The following is a 16,233-nucleotide window of genomic DNA, read 5'->3' on the forward strand; positions in this document are numbered from 1 at the left end:
GAAGACTGGCACCCTGCATTTTTCACAGAGGTTACGTGCTTGAAATGCAGCTCATGAATCAAAAAGTGCGCAACTTTAACATATGCCAGACACCACACGCAACTACACCGTCATATGGTGCCAGGCAAAAAATTGAGCGTGTTATTTCAAAAATAGGAGCACATAAATTAAACTTCGATAGGAATTAAACAAGTGCATTATTCTAAAAACGCATAAATCAAACACACATAAAACACGAAGTGTCTATTATTAAAAAGGAACAAGACCACAGGATGCAATTGTCACAAAGTGATCTGGAGGTCTTCAAGTACAAACACAAAGTACACACGCAGCTACATCCAACAATTAGAAAGTCAAATAGAATGCAAGTCTTCTATTAAAAAAAGGGAATGGAGTTTAAAAATTGAGAAATCTTGCTACAACTCTGCATTTTAGGCAGTCCATCCAGATATAGAATAATTTGCTACCATTCCATTTCAATCGGTTCCATTGGCTTCCCATGTGATTTAGGAGGGGTCAGCTATCTTGTTTTTCAAGCCAGTTCTTCGTGACCAGTGAAAAATCTTCCCTTCATCTGCCCTGTCAAGCACTGTAAGCTGTTTCAATTAGATCACCTCCCATTCTTAAAAACCCATAAGAATATCCTCTACATAATCTCTTATTACATTGCAAAGCCGCCACACCAGCAACAAGTAATGATCACTCTGCTCCCTCTATGTTGAGTTTATGCTTTCTCAGGAGACCTAGGTCGTACACTCAATGTGTAATCTCACCAACATTGTACAGTTGTAGTAGAACATTTTTTGTTTTAAAATCCTGCTGCAAAGGACAATGTATCATCCACCTTCTATCATCAGCCACTTGAAAACCAATGGAAGCAAATCATCCTCAAATCGCACAAAGTGGCGCAGCTGAAATTGCTTACTTCACCTTCATGTTAGTTTTCAATAGCTCCCAACGTGTGCATAGAAGCTCCATAGATTTGAGACTGGACAGTTTCAGAAGACATAATATTTCCTTCCTCCTTCTGTGCGAGACCACCACAGGGGTTCATACTGCATCTGCTTACCAAGCTAAGGCTACCAAGAAGGATTTAAGATACTATGCCTCAGATGACAAAATCTTGTACTTATTTTCCAGTGATCATGCCCATTGGGGTTTAGACATTCCCATCTCAAATTAATTGTGGCAGAATCAACACAATTTCTGACTTCAATCAGTTGCAACGAAAAAAGAGACTCATTATTTGGCAACCTAAATCAAAGCAGCACAACAATAAATCCTACTGAAACCATAAATGTTGTAATGTAATAAGGACTTTACAGTACACGAGTGTTAAAAAGGACTGCTGGCATCTTAATGCATTCATAAAGTTTCTTTCCCTTACATCAACATTCCTGTTTGACAAAACAAATATGAAAGTAAAACCAGCAATAGCACCCTCATAAACCAACCTCTAACGCTTCCAATACCTGGTATAATTAACTTTGTATGCATCAACATCTTCATTCTGCGACCTCTGCCGGAATTGTGATGGAGTTTCCAGCTTCCAGTAGTTCAAACAGAGGAGAAACATTTTGGAAAGTTCAAACATAGTTTGCTTTTCTTTGGCAGGAATGTGACTGAATTTGTACTGAACAAAATTTAGAATTCCCTGAGAGAAACAGAACATTAAAGATTTACATTTGTGGCACATTTATGTTCAATATTTATTCTTATGTCTTCCTCTAAAATATATTTTTCCTTTGTTTCCTGTAAAATGGCCCATTGCACATCATCTAGTGAAATTGTTAGGCTCATTGTGGCCAATTTCAACTTCTGAGACTCCTGGCAGATTGAATAAATTGATTGCCAGCAAGAAAATATAAATGGAGCTATTTTATACCCAGGGCTCATTTATATTGTGCCATTCATCTGAAAGCTTCAGATCGTCTCCCAACACAGACTGATACAAAAGTGTCTAGCTTAACATCTGCTTGTATAGCAACCACGTAAATATCTGGGTGATATCAGGGTAGTAAACACAAATTATGAATATAAACCCAATTTCAGAGACCCAAGCACTTAATCAAGCCAGACTGCTCGGTGCACATCCAAATGGTATCAGTTTCAACCTCAAGGAGGTAAAAACATCAGCAAATGCTTCAGCAAGGTTTACTGCCCTTGGTTAGTTAAATTTCACCCAGGTAACTAGATATTGAACCAAACAATATACAAATTTAGAAATTTGTTGCAGAAAGAAACAATAAAGAGTGGTTTTTTTTCTCAAAGGTTTATCCTCCAAAATATGAAGCAACTTTTAGATTATCGCATCTTTATCATAGTGCCGATCTTTTAATCATAACTTATTTATGTTGCTCCTTTTCAATGTGGACATAAATGTAATAAGGATTGTCTTCTCTACTTACAATTGAATCTCACTTAAGCTTCCAGTGTTAAAATCTCACCTGCTCTATACTTGGTTTATCAAAGGGGGGGCTTCCCAACTTTCCTTCCACGACAGGACGTATCATTTGCAAGATGCATTTCCGTAAAAGCTAACAAGAGAGAAAACGTGTCAGCTTCTTAACTTAATTCAACATATTGAAGAAAAATAGAATGGAACAGTTTCAGTCTGAAGCATACATTATATTCAGATTTTTGCTATTGTTCTACATTTTGCATGACTTTCAAGTTCCCTCAAGAAACTGAATTGTAACAAGATCAAACACAAATTGCCCATTCCTCACAGTATAGTAACAGATTAATAAACACACAGATTAGGTAATAGGCTGATCAGGCCATTGATGAATTTGTCCCAATTCATTTGCGTTCCAGAATCAAAGTCAACTATCCCTCAAATTGGAATTTGCCATATTTAAAAAAAGGTTAAGCACCGTTTTTCAAAAACTTAATTGCCTTTATTTCTAACCCATTGCACAATCTATGGCCTTCATGACAGAAGATTTGAGATTTAAATTATGGGTGACAGAATAATGTCAATGGTCCTCAAATCATGAATCTGATTCAAAATGTACCATTGGTATGAAAATCCTCGCTCATCATTTTTCCCCATAGATAATAGCATCTTGTTCGTCTCCTAATTACGAAAACTATTTTAATCTCTCATTAAGAATTTGACTTTAAGATGCGGACAAATACTACTCAAAATTAGATTTAAATTAAACATCAATTAAATTAAATTAAACATGAGACCCGTCTCATTTGCTTTCGAGGTCTATCCAACCATCAGAAATTCCAAATCTGTTATCTCAAACGAATTCTGCTCATTGCATTCTTGCTTTCATTTAATTTTATTACATGGTTTGGCAATAATGTTCTGGAGTTATTGGATTGAAAATTATGAATTGAACCAAGATATGAGCACATTATCTAGGTTGTAATATCAATATAATATGGTATGGTTCCGGTGGGCGGCGCGACTCTCGTCAGCAGCGGCCTCTGCAGTCTGTCCGTTTTTTATTATCTTCTGTCTAAGTTTTTATGTAGTTTTTGTTAATTTTGTTGGGGTGTGTGTGTGTGGGGGGGGGGGGGGGGGGGGGGGGGGGGGGGGGGAACTTTTTAAATCTCTCCCTGCACGGGAGACCCGACCTTTTCTCGTCGGGTTTCCGTTATCGTTGGGGCTGCAACGAGGAGCGGCCTCCAACAGGAAGAGACTGGGGACTCTGGTGCCGACGACTCACCGTCGCCGTCGCGGGGCTGGCCGAGTCCGGAGCGGGTGGAGCGGTGGAGGAGCGCTGCTGCTGCTGCTGCTGCTGCTGCGGCCGACCGGAGAGTCGGAGGCTTCAACGGCAGGTCTGTGGACGGCGGCACCGGGAGCCCGCGGGTCCCTGGAGGGAGACCGCTTTTCAGGGCTCTCGCAACGGCGACTTCCCCCGCCCGAGTTGCGGGGTCGAAGAGCTCCTGGAGCGGGGCCTACATCACTGCCCCGCGCGGCTTGGAATGGCCGCAGGACTCTGCGAGCGCACGCCGGGGGCTCTAACATCAAGACCCGGTGTGCGACCTCGCACCACCCGGCGTGGCTTTAATGGCCGCGGGACAATCGCCATCGCCAGCCGGGGGCTTTGACTTTGACTCTGACATCGGGGGGGGGGGGGGGGGGGGGGGGGAGGGGGAGTGCAGTGGAGAGATAAGTTTATTTGGCCTTCCATCACAGCAATGTGATGGATGTTTATGTAAATTATGTTGTGTCTTGGGTCTATTTGTTTGTAATGTATGGCTGCAGAAACGGCATTTCGTTTGGACCTCAAGGGGTCCAAATGACAATTAAATGTATCTTGTATCTTGTATTGGTTTATTATTGTCACATGTACCAAGAGACATTGAGAAGCTTTGTTTACTTGCTATCCAGTGATATCAAACTACCGAGTACAATCAAGCCAAACACAAGAACAAAGAGGGAAATATCAGTGCGAAATATGGTATTACAGCATTACAGAGAAAGTACAGATTAGAGAGACAGTTACAGAGAAAATACAGGTGAAAGTACAAGCTCCGTGGTGAGGTATGAATGCTAGAATCTCCAAGACTCATCCCCTCTGACATCTAGGCAAAAACTCATTATAACATCTACAGATAAACTATTATAGAGTCAGAGAGAATGAATCAGCATTGAAACATTGTTAGTTATATCGCTGTATAAATATATAGTTCATCTCAACAAATCCCAGAGATAAAAGCAAGTATTTGGTCATTTATTATTGCTGTTTGTGGGACTTTGCCATTTGAGCATATCACCTTGCTTTATATCAGTAACTACACTTCGAAAAGGAACTTCAAGTACTTTCTGCATTGAAAAAAAATATCTGGGCCATCCCACACCTTCTCCCCGAAATAAAAACTAAGTGCAATAGTACATGCTCACTCAAAGCAATTTTAAGATTTCAAAAAAATTCAGGGACCAAGGGTTTATTTTAGTCCATAAACTTTAATCTATTAGTTCATTTATATTTTTTCTATATACTCAAGCCAAATGTTGCAACACACTGTTGTCACTGCAGCATTTCCTCTAGATATAGCAAAGGAAGCATGTCAAATGTCACCACTCATGGCTTTGCAAATGCTATATTTAACATAGGAAATATAGAACTACTGCTTCAAGTTCTCAGATCAAGATGAACTAAATCATTGACATTTTTTTTAAAATTAAACTTACTTTGAAAAGATAAAAATACACTTGTTTTGTATCAGTGTCCTCCTCTTTGTGAACGGACATGAACAGATTCTCCACATCCACCACCATCCCAAGCAGTCGGTTAATCTCATCTTCTGAAACATTATCCAGGTGAGAAACATGGTCCGCTAATGATCAAACAAATCACACAAACATAACAAATCCAAACATTAAAAGCTAAAAAATGAGTTAATTATTTTAAAACTAGATCTTATTTCTAAAACAACTTCAATATCAGGTTGATTTGCAGCTTTTGGAATGCAATCATCTCGGCTCCAGGCCATCCTCGGGATAATGTAATGGGCCCCAAACATCATCAGATGCTTCATCAATTAATTCCCTTCCACCATACGATCTGAAGTAAGGATCTTCAATGACGAGTGCACAATGTTCATTTTCATTTGCAAACATTCAGCAGCCCAAAAGGTTTAGCCAATAATGAGGCCTAATAAGTTGTGTAGGCAACAACGATCTCTAACAATCCTCAGAATATCACCAAAGATCAGAAACTCAATTGGACTAGCAACATGAATATTCACTGGAGCTATAAAAATGATCAGAGGATGGATATTCTGTCAGAAGTGAATAACTTCCAGTCGCTCAAAGTCTTCCTGCCACCTACAAGGCAGAAACCAAGAGTATGATGAAATGCTCCCCAATTTCTTGAACAAGAGCAGCTCCAACAATATTTAAAAAGCTCAACTCCACCCAGGACAAAGTATCCAAATTGACTAAAACTGCATGCACCACCTAAACATTAATTAATCCCCACCTACCGTGTACTGTGGAATCTATGGACCATCTAATAAATGCACTGGTTACTGATCCAGCCACCTCCTGAAACAGAGCAGTACAAGTGCTTCCGTGTTTGGGAACACAAACTGGTTTGTTCGCCCCACCCCATTCTGATTGGAAATATCTCACCATTTTCACCATTTCATCAATTCCACCATGTTTAATTCCTGGAGCCCACTTCCCAACTGCATTGTGGACGTATTTTCACCAGAATGACTGTAGTAGTTCAAGGCAGCAGCTAATCATCTTCTCGGGGGGGGGGATTATGGATGGGCAATAACATGCTGGCCTTGCCACTGTTGCTCAAGCTCAAAAAACTGAATGAGTTTAAAAATAATTGTGCAGCATCTTTGATTCAGCAAAGACCATTATCATGTTCCAGGAAGTTACCAAATTTTGATACACTGCCTCAAATGGAGATACTAGAAGAGTAGCCATTTTTTTGTATGCACCTTCAAAGAGAGGTGAAAATATTTAACAATTAAATTCTGGAGTGAGTAGTCAAAGTTTTATTCCATAACATAGGTTTTAGGGTTAACCCTATTCCCAGGATTGTCTAGACATCTGTCAAATTACTGCATCAACCGATTCCCTCAATAAGTTTAAGCGTCAAGGTGAAATCTCAATCTCCAAAGATATTTACCCAACGTGTGGCCACAACTGCGACAGGGTTCACTTAGGCTGGCAGCTGGCTGCTGAATATCCATTCTTGGGGCCGTAGGAGGGTTGGGATTTTTCCAGCCATTACATTTGCAGGTATCGTTAGCCTAGAGAGAAATGAGATTTAAAATAATACATTTTCATCAAACACAAGTCAGACCAATATATTATATATTCCAAACATATCATACATTATAAAACACATCATTCATTATAAAAAGATAGAGAGGAACACACTCTGCTGTTTTTCACCTCTGGAAAAGTAGCTGAAACAAATTAGTAAGATATCATAATTATATTGCTCAGCGGGTGAGGCAGCATCTCTGGAAAGAAGGAATGGGCTAAGTTTCCGGTCGAGACCCTTCTTCAGACTGATCAGTCTGAAGAAGGGTCTCGACACGAAACGCCGCCCATTCCTTCTCTCCAGAGATGCTGCCTCACCCGCTGAGTTACTCCAGCATTTTATGTCGACCATCGATTTAAACTAGCATCTGCAGTTCTTTCTTACACAAAACTATATTGCTGGTATATTATTAATTTAATAACAAGTTTCCTTAAAGTTTAAAAATACAATAGTTATTCTTGCAATTTAATGTGCTGCATTTTACTCTGCAGGTGTTTATTTTGTCAAATGCCAATAAATCAAAACTGTCCGACTTTAAAACATGCCCTAATTCTGTAGTTTCACTCTGCCCTACTGTGACAACCCCAAAGATTTTCCCAAATAAAGTTTCCGCTCTTGCCCCGCCTCCAAGAACATGCATTCCATCAGCGCATGTCCCATTCATTAACTGCACCTGGTTTCTAGGTTTCTCCCCCTGGTTTCTCAGGGAATGTTTGTGGTCACCGTGCTCTGCTTCACTCCTATCCCTAAGGACCTCCTCCGCTGTTCCTGTTCAATTCTGATTTATTTTATTGGCCTCTGGACTCTGCTCTTTTCACCCCAAAGTAAAGATGGTTGCTCACATTCCATTCCACATAACAGTCTGTGATTGCTCCGCAGGATTTTGCTGATGGACACCTTTATTCTGTGGTGCAATGGGGACTTTCCCTTCCTTTACCCAGTACAGTTATAGAAACATAGAACATAGGTGCAGGAGTAGATCATTCGGCCCGTCGAGCCAGCACCACCATTCAATATGATCATGGCTGATCATGCAAAATTAGTACCCCGTTCCTGCTTTCATCCCATATCCCATGATTCCGTTAGCCCAAAGAGATATATCTAATTCTCTCTTGAAAATTGCACTGGACACTATTTTGTTTCACTGGGACAAACACACCATCTAATTTTGTACATATAGCCTCATTTCCACAAATACCCCTCCTAAACACACTAAAGCCCATTTACACCATTCATTTAAATTTGAAATGTAGATATTCCTAAATCTTAAATGTTTCAATTTTATATTACTACAATACTCCCCAAGCTCCCCTGGTAATTCATGTAAAATCCTGAAAATCTGGGATTATTTATGTGGACCTAAACGTAGATGGAGAGCAAATTTTCCAAACATCTTGCTCAATTTACATTTCAACCAAAAGCAGATTTTCAACTTAATCAATTAATTGTTATATGCAAACTTTTACTGTGTACAAACTGGCTGCCACATCTTCCTCAAATACAATTGACAATGCTCCAATACATTGTTATGGTGTGCAAAAAAAGTAAATCGTCTCTTTTAGATTATCTTTTGCTGTTAAATAAATTCCTCAAATAAACTCCAACGAATTTAAATTAATAACAACGTTATTTTTCTGCCACCTCAAAACCATAGCAAAATGCAATTTAGTACAATGAAAATCAATAACATTTACAACTTTAAATGGACAAAGTCATTTTAGAAAAGTTAAATTGTCTTTTCTCCCTCAGTATGAAGGAAGAAACTACAGATGCTGGATTAAACCAAAGATAGACACAAAACGTTGGAGCGGGTCAGGCTGCATCTCTGGAGAAAAGGAATCAGTCTGAAGAAGGGTCTCGGCCCGAAACGTCTACTTTCTCCCTCAGTGTTCACTTTTTTTCAGTCTTGTACAATTAATAATTTGTCTTCTTTCCTTTTACAATTGCCCTGAACTATGCTCCTTTATGTGTCTTTTGTGCACCTGCAGGATATCCATCTTTGTCTGATTGCTAAAAAGAGACACAGATTTACTTTTTTTTTTAAATGCATTTAAAATTCCTACCCATGAAATAATAGGTATACAAAAAAAAAACTAGGTTTTAGAAAACTAAAGATATTGGAAGGCTCATGACATGACGCGCAATAAAATAACACAATCTTTGTGTTCTCCCATATGTTGTACATATCATATTCTGTCTGAACAAGGGTCACAACGCAAAACATCACCTATTCACGGCCTCCACGGATGCCGCCTGATCTACCGTTACTCCAGCACTGTGTCCTTTTGTGTATTAACTGGCATCTGCAGTTCCTTGTTTCTCCATATCTCCTGATTGACAGCCCCTCAAATTACAACATTCTTTGTTTAATGTCATTTTATTCAGCATCAGCCAGAATATCCAAAAATACAGCAACAGAAAAAAATGGCCCAAGTATGGACTGCAAATAAATAAATATGATATTAAATTTAAAGGAAAAGCAGCAAGGTTGACAGTAAAAGCAGGATTGAAAATATTTCATAATTCAGCAAAAGGCATTCAAGAATTTGGTTAAGAAAGGGAAAGTAAAATAAGGGAACAAATCTCAGAAACACAGACTAAGAGCTTCTATAGGTATGCAAGAAGAATCGATAGAGGGAAAACTATAGATGGAGTGTATTTAGATTTTCAGAAGGCATTTGATAAGGTGCCATACAAAAGCTGATGCACAAGACAAGGGATTGATGTATTGAGGGAATTGTGTTAGCAAGAAGATTGGTTATAGGATAAAAGAAAGAGAGGGGATAAATGTTTTTTTTTCCAGGCTAGAGCGATAGAATAGCGAAGTGCCCCATAGGTCAGTTATGACCCTCAATATTTTACATTTATATTAAAGACATGAAGAAGGGAAGAGTACAAGATATTCACTTTTGCTGATAGTACGGAAATAGCAGATAGGGCATATTGCAATGAGGATAATGAAAACTGTGCAACAGGACACAAATAGGTTGAGCAAGTAATTGAAAGCCTGACAAACTAAGTTTAATGTGGAAAAGTGTACATACACTTAAATAAGAATGTAACGGCAAACCATTTTCTGAATAGAGAAAGGCTGCAGATGAGTAAAGTACTGAGAAATATACTGTTTGCAAGCACAAATCATAAAGTTATCAGGCTGGTGCAGAAAGTAGTCACAAAGGCATATTGGGTTTATTGCAAGGATATTGGAACTTAGAAATAGGAAAGTATAGCCACAATTGTCTACAGTACTCAAGGCGAGTCCACACCTTGAGTACTGTAAACAGCTTTGGTCTCTTTATTTAAGAATGAATATTTTGAATTGGAGGCAGACATGAAGAGATTAATTAGGCCAATTCAAGTGAGGTTTACACTATCATGAGCAGCTAATGAATCTCAGAGAGTGGTAGCGGTGTGGAATGAGCTTCCAGTGGAAGTGGTGGAGGCAGGTTCATTGGTATCATTTAAAAATGAATTGGATAGGCATATGGATGAGAAGGGAATGGAGGGTTATGGTATGAGTGCAGGCAGGTGGGACTAAGGGGAAAAACAAATTTGTTCGGCACGGACTTGTAGGGCCGAGATGGCCTGTTTCCGTGCTGTAATTGTTATATGGTTATATGGTTAATGAAATTAGATCTATATGCGAGCCCAGGTGGAGCCCTGTGCTGTACCCGTTTTTCGTCTCCCACCTACATTCCTTCCTCTGGCTTCACAATTCACAACTCTTCTATCCTTATTTCACACCTTTTGTCTTTTCATCTCTGGCCTCTGCCAATCAAAAAACCCTCACCCATCATTTGCCAGGCTTTGTCATGCCCCTTCTCGCTTCCAGGTTTCCTTTCCCCCCAACCCCCACCCGTGTCAGTCTGAAGAAGGATCCCAGCACAAAACTTCACAATCCACGTGCTCCAGAGATGCAGCTTGTCCCACTGAGTTGTCCGAGCTATGCATCTTTTTTTGAAAACCAGTATCAGCAATTACCTGGAAGATCGCAGAACAGCAGCAGCCAGACCAGTGAGTGAAAGGATTGGCTGAAGGAAGGCTTTCTCCTAGGCGAGTAAAGTTCAGGAGGTTTAAAAAGAGCGCCAAGAGTCAGCCCGGGGCAATTACTTGGAAGATCGCAGAGCAGCAGCAGCCAGACCAGCAAGTGAGTGGATTGGCTGAGTCATCCTAATTAGTTGAGTGGATAGTTGACTTGATTAGATAAAATTAAGTTCAGGACTATGGAAGCGGCATTATTGAAGGTGAGGTAAAGTGCGAGCCTTTCGCTCAGTGAGGAGGGTGATGGAAGGAGGCTACACTTGCATTGGTTGTACGGTTATTTTAATATAAATAATTAAACTGGTGATAGCAGGAATGTTATTGTAGTGCATTTGTTGCAGGATGTGGGAAGTCAGGGCCACTACACCTGTGGGAACTGTGTCCAGATGCAGCTCCTCAAGGACCGAGTTAGGGAACAGGAGCAGCAGCTGGATGGCCTGTGGTCCATCTGGGATGACAAAAGCTTCCTGGACAGGACCTACAGTCAGTTTGTCATTCCAAGACTGCAGGAGGTGCGATGGGTAGAGACAGAAAGAAAGGGGATGAAGCGAGTGCAGGAGACTTCAGTGGAAGTACCTCTTGAAAACAGGTACTGGGAGCTGTCGGGTCAGACGACGCTTCCAGTCTGGGCGGCGGACAGGTCTGTGACTCTAATACTAGCGCTGAGACTCGACTGGCGAAACTGACATCAGGCAGAGCCATAATGGTGAGCGACTCCATTGTACGAAGGTGCGGACAGGAGGAAGGTGTTGCCTCCCTGGTGGGTCCAAGATGTCTCAGACCGACAAGAACATCCTTGAGTGGAAAGGTGAACAGCGGAAGTAGTTGTGCATGTAGGCACAAATGACTTGGGTAAGAAGAGGTAGGAGGTTCTGCAACGCGAGCATAGAGAACTAGGTAGGAGGCTGAAAAGCAGGACTTCTAGGATGGTTATCTCTGGGCTGCTTCCAGTACCTTATGCTCATGAGGGTAGGAACAGGGAGATAGGGGATCTGAATGTGTGGCTCAGAAGTTGGTGCAGGGGGCCAGGGATTTAGATTTCTAGATGACTGGAATCTCTTCTGGGGCAGAGGTGACCTGTGCAAAAGAGTCGGGTTGCATCTTAATTGGAAGGGGACTGACATTCTGGCAGGCAAGTTTGGGGGGGGGGGGGTTAAATGTGACATCTCTAAGTTTGCAGATGACACAAAGCTGGGTGGCAGTGTGAGCTGCGAGGAGGATGCTATGAGGCTGCAGGGTGACTTGGATAGATTGAGTGAGCATGGCAGATGCAGCATAATGTGGATAAATGTGAGGTTATCCATTTTGGTGGCAAAAACAGGAAGGCAGATTATTATCTGAACGGTGTCAGATTAGGAGAAGGGGAGGTACAACTAAACCTGGATGTGCTTGTACATCAGTCACTGAAAGTAAGCATGCAGATCACGGTGGCGCAGCGGTAGAGTTGCTGCCTTGCAGCGAATGCAGCGCTGGAGACCCAGGTTCGATCCTGACTACGGGTGCTGTCGGTACAGTTTGTACGTTCTCCCCGTGATCTGCATGTGTTTTCTCCGAGATCTTCGGTTTCCTCCCACACACCAAAGACGTACATGTTTGTAGGTTAATTGGCTTGGTAAATGTAAAAATTGTCCCTAGTGGGTGTAGGATAGTGTAAATGTGCGGGGATCGCTGGTCGGCGTGGACCCGGTGGGCCGAAGGGCCTGTTTCCTTGCTGTATTTCTAAACTGAAACTAAAGGTACAGCAGGCTGTGGAGAAAGCCAATGGCATGTTGGGCTTCATTGCGATAGGATTTGAGTTTAGGAGCAAGGAGGTCCTAATGCAGTTGTACAGGGCCCTGGAGTATTGTGTGCGATTTTGGTCTCCTAATTTGAGGAAGGACATTATTGCTTTTGATGGAGTGCAGCGTAGGTTCACCAGATTAATTCCCGGGATGGTGGGACCAACCTATGATGAAAGAATGGATCAACTAGGCTTGCATTCACTGGAATTTAGAAGGATGAGAGGGTATCTTATAGAAACATATAAAATTCTAAAAGGATTGGACAAGTTGGATGCAGGAAAAATTTTCCCGATGTTGGGGGAGTCCACAACCAGCGTTCACAGTTTAAGAATAAGGGGAAGGCCGTTTAGGACTGAGATGAGGAAAAACGTTTTCACCCAGATTTGTGAATCTGTGGAATTCTCTGCCACAGAAGGCAGTGGAGGCCAATTCACTGGGTGTTTGCAAGAGAGTTAGATTTGGCTTTTAGGTCTAGGGGAATCAAGGGGTATGGTGAAAAAGCTAGAAAGGGATACTGATTTTGGATGATCGAAGGGCCAAATGGCCTACTCCTGCACCTATTTTCTATGTTTCTATCTGCAGTTCCTTGTTTCTAAAATGTACATTGACCTTTACGGCAAAAGGCTTCAAGTAAAAGGGCAAAAACGTCTTCCTAATATCATGCAGAGCTTTGTTAAATCATATTCAGACTATTGCATAAATCTTTTGCCTTAAAAAGATTGTTGCTGTAGGAGTGCAGTAAAGATTCACCAGAATGTTTCTGAATGGCAAGTCAGTCATATGATGAGATTGAGTAGGTTGTGCTTCTTTGTAGTTTAGAAAAGGAAGAGGTGACCTCAAGTAAACAAAATTCTTAGAGCTCAATAGGAAAAACATGAGAAGGATGTTTTCGCCAGGCTGCACAGTCTTTACCCAGAGTGGGGTAAGTCAAGAACCAGAGGACATAGGTTTAAGGTGAGAGGGGAAAGATTTAAGAAAAAGGATCAACTTTTTCCACGCAGAGGGTGGTGGGTATATGGAGTGAACTGCCAGAGGGGATAGTTGGTGCAGGTACTATAACAATGTTTAAAAGGCATTTGGACAGGTACATTGATAGGAAAGGATTGGAGGAATATGGGCCAAATGCAGGCAGGTGGGACTGGTATAGATGGGATATCTTGGTTAACATGGGCAAATTGGGCCAAATAGCCTGTTTCTGTACTGCATGACTGTTTCCCCAGGCGTAATCTGGAATATGAGGGGGGTGGGGGTGGGAGGAAGAGGGGCTCAGAGTCTGAAAAAAATAGGGCAGGCCATTGGAGACTGAAAAGAGCAATTTCTTCATTCACATGATGAATGTTTGTAATTCTCTTCCAAAGTGATAACGTGCAGGTAGCGATTAGTTTAACTTGGCATCATATCCAGCACATATATTGTAGGGTAAAAAGCCTGTTCCTGCGCTGTACTGTTCTATGGGAGAGGGCAACGGAAACACATTCATTCACTACATTGAAAACCAATGTAAGAATAATCAATGAATGTTAGGATTGGGCAGAAAATGGCATTGAGGTACCATGATCTTGTTGAACAGTGAAGCATGTGCAAGAAATAAATGACCTATTCCAGCTCCCACTTCTTAAACTCTTTATCTCTCCCCAGGCTACATACTCAAGTTAAATTTAATAGCACAAAGAAAAGACCAGACTAAATCCAGGAAGTCTAAAATTAAAGCAGAAAATACAAATAATACTGATCAGGTCAGTACAATTCTATGAAAGTAGAGTTAACAGTTAAAACCCAACGTCTTTCCAATTACCATTGATATCCACAACTTCCAGTAGCATTGAACCATTCCGCAAATCCTATGCCCTCTGTTCTTTCCAAATACATCCAAATACTTCCCACCTTTACTGCAAATAAATGACTGCAGGCTGAAAACATCCTTTAAATATCTCCTTCACGTCGTCTCATTCCAATTTCTAAAACACACTCCAGCATCTGTGCTTCAATCGGTCACCTTTTACCTGTTGGTACATTTAAGTCATGTTCAAGTATGTTATTTTTATTCATCATGACAAGAAATTCAGAGGCGACAAATTTGCTGAATGCTTTGTCTAGCCACAGTAACTCTCTTGAGCCACAACACAACGTTAAAACAACGTTTTTGTCCGTGCCCCGTGTTGAATGCAGCCTCTCCTACTTTACCCGGTGGCCAGTCTTCATGTGTGATCTCTGGGTTATTGTGGGAGTGGCAGTAACTGAGTAATGGAGGAAGGAAGCTTTTCATTCACCACATGGAAACAGTTCAATTCTTGAATGATCACTGTGTCACCTTGTTAGTGAAAAGATATTGAATTGGGACCTAGCCCGAGTCTGCAGAGGCAGGATGATGATGAGGAGGAGGAGTCGTCCAGCCGGGCACACACTCTGCTCTTACCTTGCACGCCGAGAAAATCCCCAGTTTCTCCAATTTCTTGGCCCGTGGGAAAGCGCGGACCTGGGCCTTGCGCTGAACCGAGCGTTGCTGGCTGCTGCTGGCACCGGGCCGGGCAGGGTCGGCCGGGCTCGGGGCGGCGGGAGAGGCCGCCGTTTGCGACGGGAAAGGCGCTTGAGCCCGGCCTTGCGAGGCTTGCGCTGCCTCAGCCATCACCGTGCCCCCCTCTGCCATGGAAACCACCGAGGACGCCATTGCACATGCGCGCCGGGTGCACCTTGGGAGATGTAGTCATTGCTTTGTCGGTGGGGGCAATGCGCATGCGTATTGACGTGGGCATCTTGGGAAATGTAGTGTGCAAGATGGAATTGCAGATGCGGGTTTACACCATAGAAAGGCACAAAAAGCTGGAGTAACTCCACCCCCTATTCCCAATTCCTCCGCCTACGCCGCATCTGCTCCCAGGATGAGACGTTCTACACCAGGGCATTGGAAATGTCCTCGCTCTTCAGGGGACGGGGATTCCCCTCCTCCAACATAGATGAGGCTCGCACCAGGGTCTCTTCCATACCCCGCAACACTGCTCTCTCTCCCCATCCCCGCACTCGCAACAAGGTCAGAGTCCCCCTAGTCCTCACCTTTCACCCCACCAGCTGGCAAATACAACAAATCATCCTCCGCCATTTTCGCCACCTCCAACGTGACCCCGCCACTCGCCACATCTTCCCATCTCCCCCCATGTCTGCCTTCCGCAAAGACCGCTCCCTCCGCAACTCCCTTGTCAATTCTTCCCTTCCCACCCATACCACCCCCTCCCCGGGCACTTTCCGTTGCAACCGCAAGAAATGCAACATCTGTCCCTTTACCTCCCCCCTCGACTGCATTCAAGGACCCAAGCAGTCATTCCAAGTGCGACAAAGGTTCACCTGTATCTCCTCCAACCTCATCTACTGCATCCACTGCTCTAGATGCCAGCTGATTTACATCGGTGAGACTAAGCGGAGGTTGGGCGATCGTTTCACCGAACACCTCCGCTCAGTCCGCAAGTACCTATCTGAACTCCCGGTGGCTCAGCACTTCAACTCCCCCTCCCATTCCCAATCCGACCTCTCTGCCCTGGGTCTCCTCCATTGCCAGAGTGAGCAACACCGGAAATTGGAGGAACAGCACCTCGTATTCCGCCTGGGTTGCTTGCGTCCGGTTGGCATGAACATTGAATTCTCCCAATTTTGCTAGCCTTTGCTGT

At 42.5% G+C, this 16,233-nt stretch overlaps 1 protein-coding gene across 1 annotated transcript in view; it reads right to left on the reverse strand.

Moving 5' to 3' along the window:
* kat2a (K(lysine) acetyltransferase 2A) overlaps positions 1-15,257 on the reverse strand; it is a 36,440-nt gene extending 21,183 nt beyond the window's left edge. The window contains exons 1-5 of the mRNA XM_055657008.1: positions 14,991-15,257; positions 6,612-6,735; positions 5,156-5,301; positions 2,448-2,537; positions 1,473-1,654 (exon numbers count right to left, since the gene is read on the reverse strand). Of these exons, the coding sequence (XP_055512983.1) occupies positions 1,473-1,654; positions 2,448-2,537; positions 5,156-5,301; positions 6,612-6,735; positions 14,991-15,242 (794 nt within the window). The 5' untranslated portion in view covers positions 15,243-15,257. The remainder of the gene's footprint in view (positions 1-1,472; positions 1,655-2,447; positions 2,538-5,155; positions 5,302-6,611; positions 6,736-14,990) is intronic.
* Positions 15,258-16,233: the final 976 nt, after the last annotated feature.

This window comes from Leucoraja erinacea, chromosome 27 (genome assembly GCF_028641065.1).
Source record: "Leucoraja erinacea ecotype New England chromosome 27, Leri_hhj_1, whole genome shotgun sequence".
NCBI lineage: Eukaryota > Metazoa > Chordata > Chondrichthyes > Rajiformes > Rajidae > Leucoraja > Leucoraja erinaceus.